Raw genomic sequence first — 7827 nt, forward strand, 5'->3', positions numbered from 1 at the left:
TTTTGCTACATGCCCAAATATCTTTAATTCTGTTGAAGTACCATAATGAAGTACCATAATGAAGTGTCATGGTTAGTGTAATGTAATTATTGTTGTAGTGATAATTTAAAGTAGGAAAAAAAAGTCAACAACTTCTATATTCAATGGAGTCGTACGTGATAAGGGAAGCATTCTGAAATCTAAACTTTATCCTCCGCCCGAAGCATTTTGATTTCATATTTGACAAGTAGAGCACAATGGAACAAAAACAATACTATTAGACTGCTAAAATACGAACATGACAATGGGCTTGGTAACACTTCGTCGCTTTATCAGCTGAGATAGAAGACAGTCACTTTGGAATCGAATGTGGAATCCTGGACTGTTCGAGTACCGATGGTCGAATGCATAGCATTCCATCAATCGTTTGAGTGCGACAAACGTGATGAGAAAACTTCATGCGATTAAACTTTTCTTCCAAATTTATTCACATTGTCTTCTGGCGAGTCAAAAACTCGACTCGTATAGCAGCAGGAGAAATCTAAATGCTAGCATGAAGTCTGATCGGCATTCAAATTTTCTCGCAGCAACTTTGAGTGAATACAGGTTCTACGTCTGCTTTCTCGTTTCTTGCTCTATTATGATCATCTCTCAAGACAACAAAAAGGCAACTCAGTTGTAGGCGTCATCGATAAATCCAGAAAATTTCGACTACCAGCAATCATATTCAGATGACTACGAGCGTATGTGACGCCCCGCACACCATTCGACAGATAGATCCAGCCTCTTTTAACCAAACTACGTGTCTTTCATGCCTCTCAACTGTCAATAATCCAGCATCTGACGATGGTAATAAGTATCTGGGTAATGATAACAAGAGCGAGCCATTCTTCGACAAAAGCGCGTAATGAACTTCGCCGCAAGATATTGCGTTAATTAGTCCAAAGAACTCGAGCCCAAGTTTTGATGGGAGTACCAGCAGCCTAGGCGAGAGATAAGACTTTTCTGTCTCCACCGACGGATCCCTTCCAGAAATGTACACGGTACCATTTTGCAACAAGAAAAGTGAGAAGTCGTTCCCTCCGGCTATGGCAACAACATCACACCGTTCGCAACTTGCAATTCTAATTGCCATCACCTGTTTAGGTTCGCTTACGTCCATGTAACATCCATGACCGAGCTGACCTGAGTCACCACGCCCCCATGTGAAGAGTGCACCGTCACTGCTTGTAGCAAGTGAATGATCCTTCCCTGCTGCGATACGAACTACATAGCTATCCTGGAATCTTTTTGTCGAACTTACGTCGGGAGCCCGATCCGTCCAATTTGCTTCAATCTGTCTTGGGTGCTGAATATAACATACTCGACACATTATAAAATATTTTGTATTACAAACAAAAAATCATTTGAGAACTCACCGCCATTTCTACGAATAAATTTGCAACACGACCAAGTTTTCCGTATTTATTGCAGCCCCAAGAATAAACGCAGCCGTCAGCCGTCAGTGCAAGTGAATGATACTCGCCACAAGCTACAGAGCTCACATACAATCCTCGAAGACTTTCTAGCGCGGATGGCATTTTGCCTGCTCTGATAGATGTTTCTGAGGATGTGTAACCCAACTGGCCTCGCAAATTACTGCCCCAAGTAAAGACGTGTCCGTTAATATCAGTTGCAATCGCGTGAAAACCTCCGCAAGCAACTTGAACAATGCACTGCTGCTGTAGTGCGATGACACGTCGAGGAATGGTCACTCTTCGTGAATCACCATCAGCAATTGCGTATCCCAAACGACCGCCGCTGCTGTCTCCCCATGTGAACAAACTGCCATCTTCTGTAACCATTGCAAAAAAGCGCTGACCACCACCTACCTGAGTCACACGAGTGTCATTGAGTTCAATTTGCCTTTCGCCTAAACCAAATTTAACAGGATGAAGACAGAGAGCACAAGGCGATGTAACATCAGTGTCAATGCGCTCTTTTACTCCATTTCCTCCAGTTGAATCAGACCAATTTCCAATGATAGATACACGCTTTGCCGTCATCAAGTCATTTTGCTTAAAATCAATACTGTTCGATGGCTGCAAGCTCTTTTGACTAGCTTCTGCCCGTGCACGCTCCACATTCTCCATTGCATTGCTTAGATCATGACGTATTTCACGAGAAGCGCGCATGCACTTTGACTCTTTGATCGCTAGCGAGCAGCCGTAATCAGTCTTCAAATCAAGATTGGCACACTCTTGACAGTCGTCACGATGATCTGCTCTCAGCAGAAAATATTCGACAGCTACCTGGAAGTTTGCCATGGCAAAGCCGAGTGCTGTCGTACTGGAATTGATGAAGTGAAAATCTGAGATATATTGAATCACAGCAGTGATACAAAATGGCGTAGTCAACTCAGACGCAGCTTGGACCGACCCCCTTTGAAATTTTTTGTATAATTGCACCAGCACAACGAGTAATTGATCCAAGATATCATCAGTCGTCAATTGATATGCGTCTGTAGAATCATATTTACCTTTCAAAGAACGTCAACCACTACTGACCACTAAAAGCACCTTACCAAAGCTTAAACTACGCAGTTTGATATTCTGTGTTGTCGCATCGGTGATTTGTTCTATGCACCTTTTGAACACCAGAAGCATGTCTAACGGTGTTTTCTTCTGTGTAATAGTGAAAAGCGTGTCTCGCGCATCTGCAAGGAAACACTATGAATTATAACCAATGTTCCAACATTAGATCTTTTATTATCCCTTCACCTGCTTCCTGCCGTACCTGATATTCTTTTCTAAGTCCAAAGTCTTCAGGTGTATAATATCTCAATTGATACAGCACCTGGTGTAATTTTGCATCCTGTTCTCGGCAACTTGCCACAACAATTGGGAAGACGACATCATGTACATTTTCCATTAAATAGCACTCTACAACTTGCTGTATTTGCAGCAAATGGCCGTCGCTTTCCCCATATTGTATGCTGTCTTTTCCAACGTCATTAAAAGTTCCTGCACGGTTTAATTCGTCCACTGCAGTCTCCCACTCTTCTCTTAAACCACTCGAAAGAAGCTGTTTATGTTGATCAAACGCTTGATTATGAGCGCGAAGCTGCTTTATGTGATTAATTGTGTCATCTAGCTGATGAAACACAAACTCATTTTCTGGAAACGATTTGATAATAGCGGTATACTTTCTCAATGTGGCTACATCAATCTCATTTGGATCGTCTGGACCTTGAAGACCACCCTCTAATGGACGACTAATGTATAGCACGGTCACTTCTTGATGGCAAACGTTTCTTTTCTCTGATAGCAAAATTCGCACTCTGATACGATCGCGAAAGCCTTTGCCAGTGTGGACGTGAGAGCCGACGACTGTAACATGTTTCCCTTGTTTTCAAGTAGGAGTGCAAATATCTATTATTTAAAGTGTGAAATTAGACCTGAATGTAGAGGTTCTTTAATTACCATTTAGTGTATTGTAGGCGCCAAGTGGTCGCTTTGGCTCGGCGTCGGCATCAGCAGGTGTGAGGAAATGCGTATAAAGAACATCCTGTGTTATGGTGTCGCTAATGAGTAAAGCACGAGTGTGAGGAACGCAGAACAGACAGCGCGGGGACAGTGCGCGCTGTATTTGCTCCAATTCCGCACTCAAAGCGCGCAAGAAGGCATCACCCATTGAAGTAGCACTTGTAATTTAAGTGAAAATATCCTGAATATTCGTTTTTTAGTACAATTGTGTATATTTGAGTAATGGTATTTTGTTATACAAATGTCTTGATCTCTAAAAAAGTAAAGCTTTGTTGGAGTTACGACATTTGGGGTAGCGATTATGATTGGGGGATGGACTGTCACGATGTGGGTGAGAAAGCCAAATTGTTTACACTGCATGGCACTGTCAGTGATCGACATCCGGTCCCAATTTGCGGGTAGTACTGGGCAAATGACATCAACGGGATAGAGACGACGTGATAGCAACGGCTCCATGTGAACATATGAACATCGCCACGATGCGTGAGCGATGCCTGTTCGCGCTTATCACGCGTTCATGCAATTTACAGACTGCCAAAGTTAAGTCTGTTTGCCATGATACAATGGCAAAGATGATTGATTCGAAGCTCTTTCCGTACACGATGAAGCGGTGTAGAGTCGACGTCGTCCTAGTCGACATACAAGACAAGCTGCTTAAGGGTGCTGGCTTCATCAATCATCATTGTCGCGGTCTTCAAAGAACATACGTTCTTGATCGTGAACTATGCAAGTATCGATAGATTTTAATTGTTGAAAATCTTTTGTTGCTGAAATAAACCTGGAGATTGTCGGCTATGGATTGGTCGCTAGAAACACCTTCTGTTGCGAGGCTGACATCGTCGTGTAAAGTCTTCCATTGACGAGATGTTGGTTTTAAACATGGTTGCGAAGTTTTGCGAAATGTTTGGCTACGCTTACTCTTATTACCCGCAGCGATGATCAAGTCATGGCGTATCTGGGTTCGCGGGATAGACAGGTGGTAGAACCGTCGGAGAAGAAGAGATTTACGCGCTACTGGAATACCCACACTTGGTGATTCCGAATGATCTAATGCGGGAAGTCTGCAAAGTCTAACACCATTGACGGTAGAGCAAACGAAGATGATCAAGAATGAGGTTTCAAACGAACGAGGTGAGAAGGCATCAGCTTATTCGGATTCCGATCTGAACACCGAATTGATTGCCAAAAGGAGGCTAGTCGAAAATGTTCTTATGGACATCAATGAATGAAAAAGATAATTTACTCTGGGTTTAGTATAAGCAGAGAATTGTTTTTACAGCAAAACATTTTACAGCGTTGATAAAATGGAGGAAGCTTTGTGCTGGCTATTTCTTTAATTGATCAAAGAGTTTTGACGATTGAAGACCCAATTTTTTCATTTCGAATGAACGGTACTGCGGATGGACTGCTTATTAAACGACTAAGGGTGGTTGATCGACCATTTTACGCTGGCTGGGTGAGACTTTTTCCTGTTTTCCAAGCTGTTGGACAATTTGTGAGCTGCGGCATCAAACACTGTTCACCGTGTCTGTCGATTCATCTGAACGACCATCGGCATTCATCATAGTTCAGCGACCCAAGTTACATTACGATGTCTCAAGCACGCGTTTAAGTATATCGAAAAGCTGTGCTGGAACAATGAAGTCGATCTCCTTATCTCTACCATTCATTTCTGGATCATTTGATACAATCAAGGTTGATAACTTCTGACTTCAAATGGAATTAGCTTGCAATCTGCATCCTTGTGATGCGCTTCATCACCAGTAATCTTTCTAAACCAGACTTTTAATGTGTTGCGAAGATTTATCTCGTGACTATATTGCTAAACATGATAAAATTTGGTCAAACGTAAAGTGCAAAGTGTATTAAAAACGAGTTTGCTACTGTTCTACTGTTACGATCACTTCTCCTTTCTAAATTTCTTGTAAGCTTCCACGATTGTCTTAATATGACTCTCATTTTCGTCGTTCTTCTTACTGTCAAACAGTTTTTCTACTGTTGCGGAATCAAAGTTCGATTCTTCCCAAACACCAAACGTAGGAGTCATGTCTGTGGTTTCCGGCTTTGATTGCACAGCTTTTAGCAAATCCAGCGCACCATCCACATCGAGTTCATCAGCTGCCATATCCTTAAAACTCCGACTCCGTGCTGCCTCAGCGCTTAGTAGAGACATTGACTCAGAGTGCGATAATTCGGGGACCACCTTAGAGGCGATAATGGTGATTAGATCTTCAATTTCCAATTCGTGTATAGGCATCCTCTCTTCTGGGACTGTCCCAATTTCGTGAGTACGTAAGCGGCGGATGGTCATGTCGCGGTAATTAGAGCTGACACGAGCCCCGGGAGCAATGTATTCTTGATTTGGCTGCGTCATGACAACGTTTGCACTGATTGCAAGGAAAGCAGTCGCGAATTGCAACATGATGCAAATACTCTCCACACCAATAAATGTTTTGTTACAAAGTCTGTGCGCTGCTTCGATGAGCTGGTAAATTGAAAAATGATTCAGTGTTTGCTACAAGTAAAAGCCATGGCAATGTGTTTATCTCGTAGCCTCAGCCTGGGTTTGTTTTTAGTACATGTATATCTTCGAAAAAAAAGCTGGGCATAAATCAATTTTGATACGGATGCTGCCAGATGTTAGAATCGAGACAACCTCTCGTCAGCGCAAGACTAAATTTGTGAGCGACTTTAGTCTAGTCTCGATAGATTTACGCTCGCATAGCAAAGCAAACACTTAGTCTAAAAGTGAAGTTAATGATATTTATATTCTTTCTTGAAGCATTGTCTGAGTACGTACTTTGGACGAATGTAAATGCGACTTCTGCAAAATGCTGGTATCACTCTCCCGATCAGATTTCTGCTTGAATTACTCACCATTTTCCTGGAGAAATGAGAATGCTAAAATTAAAAGAATATTCGCACATTGTTAACCAATTTATACTCTAACGAGCAACTTTTTGAAGCACTTATGTGTATTGTTTGGCATAAATCAACATTTCAGATACTTACATCCACCGCTTCTACGTGGCGCGCACGCCTTATTCTTCGCATGTGAGCACTTAAAGTGTAATATTCTATGGAAGATACTGAACGATGTACAATAGTGCTCAAACTTCTTCACACTTGACTGTTGTGTATTACTGATAAAAACATCAACTTCAAAATGTTCGTGATAATTTGATTCCTGTTTTGATACTATCTCTCTCAAGTTAAAGCATCAAGAATGCATTTGATTTTTCACAGATGTGGTGATCACCTTCTAAGTCAGGTATATATTTGCAAATCTGATCCAAGCACGACCAAATGCTGACTATCTGTCTCGAAAATTTCTTAGCTCTCTGATATATAACAGTGCGCCTTTTCTTTGGCGTCGTCGATCAGATACGTTTGACAGTGCATGACTTAACAACGATTAAAGAAGTGTCATGGAATAAATATACTTGGTTTTACAATTCTTGTATTTCTTTGCATGGCATGTTTATTTTTCGTATCACAACTATAGGGCGAAATTACCGCCATGATGGACGCCAAATAGCTACCTTTTGACCGGAAAGTTTCCCGTTAAGGCCCTGTGCGCGTATTTTACATGTAAGTAATAAAGTTATGTTTTTATCAAACACCTAAGTGCATATAGCGGAACTGAGAGTCGATCGGGTAAGTAATACTGTTAGAATTAACTCTATAGCCACAGTATAAACGATTGTAGTCACACTACTTCCATTCCAATAACTGCACTGTGGAAGGACTAGACAAAGGGTGGATATGCTTTAATCCTTTTTTTGTATATTACTCGAAAATGCCTGTTTGCCGCCTCACATATCAATATTGAAGTTGCTGTTAAGGTTACCACCGCAAGGGTTCAATAAATAAATTCTGGAACTGAAAGTTTTATTTCCATTGAGTGATTAATACAGAAGGTAAAATGCCAAGTAAAATGATACATTCGGTGGACACACTTCATCATGATACTTCAACCAACAGGCGGTACTGTATATATCACCATCACGTTTACATCCAGTCTAAAAGCAATGTGCTTGCAGTTGAGCTAAATGCAACATCAACTTCAACTTTAAGAGCACAAACTGACTCTAAACGCTAGCAAACTTCTTTCTGCCTCACCTAAATTTATCTGCTGAGCTCTTTAAGCTACTTTTTATAACGATAGATTGCATGATTTGGCTCACAACGATGTACAAATACATCGTCATCTATGCTTAGGGTATGCATTACAGAATTAAAGATATGTGGGCATGTAGCAAAACCCTGATTTCTATTGATTCGATACCAGACATTCAACCGGTACAACTGGCTCTGCCACATA

The 7827-nt window shown here is 41.4% G+C and overlaps 4 protein-coding genes across 4 annotated transcripts; 2 read left to right on the plus strand and 2 right to left on the minus strand.

The window, feature by feature from the left end:
- The first annotated feature begins 125 nt into the window (after window positions 1–125).
- PHALS_14967 (uncharacterized protein) lies at window positions 126–708 on the plus strand. Its single transcript, XM_024718080.2, has one exon. It carries the CDS (start codon window positions 425–427, stop codon window positions 659–661), a length of 237 nt encoding a protein of 78 aa, XP_024583514.1. The 5' UTR covers window positions 126–424; the 3' UTR covers window positions 662–708.
- PHALS_03797 (FOG: RCC1 domain) lies at window positions 707–3651 on the minus strand (the record flags this gene model as incomplete). Its single annotated transcript, XM_024718081.1, has 5 exons — window positions 707–1327; window positions 1398–2479; window positions 2543–2687; window positions 2755–3362; window positions 3441–3651. 5 exons carry the CDS (start codon window positions 3649–3651, stop codon window positions 707–709), a joined length of 2667 nt encoding a protein of 888 aa, XP_024583515.1.
- A 118-nt stretch (window positions 3652–3769) lies between these two features.
- Window positions 3770–5402, plus strand: PHALS_14968 (uncharacterized protein). Its single transcript, XM_036407147.1, has one exon. It carries the CDS (start codon window positions 4888–4890, stop codon window positions 5068–5070), a length of 183 nt encoding a protein of 60 aa, XP_036263401.1. The 5' UTR covers window positions 3770–4887; the 3' UTR covers window positions 5071–5402.
- Window position 5403: 1 nt separating this feature from the next.
- Window positions 5404–5925, minus strand: PHALS_03798 (RxLR-like protein; the record flags this gene model as incomplete). Its single annotated transcript, XM_024718083.1, has 1 exon — window positions 5404–5925. One exon carries the CDS (start codon window positions 5923–5925, stop codon window positions 5404–5406), a length of 522 nt encoding a protein of 173 aa, XP_024583517.1.
- Window positions 5926–7827: the final 1902 nt, after the last annotated feature.

This window comes from Plasmopara halstedii, assembly GCF_900000015.1.
Source record: "Plasmopara halstedii genome assembly, contig: Scaffold_2386, whole genome shotgun sequence".
NCBI classification, from domain to species: domain Eukaryota; phylum Oomycota; class Peronosporomycetes; order Peronosporales; family Peronosporaceae; genus Plasmopara; species Plasmopara halstedii.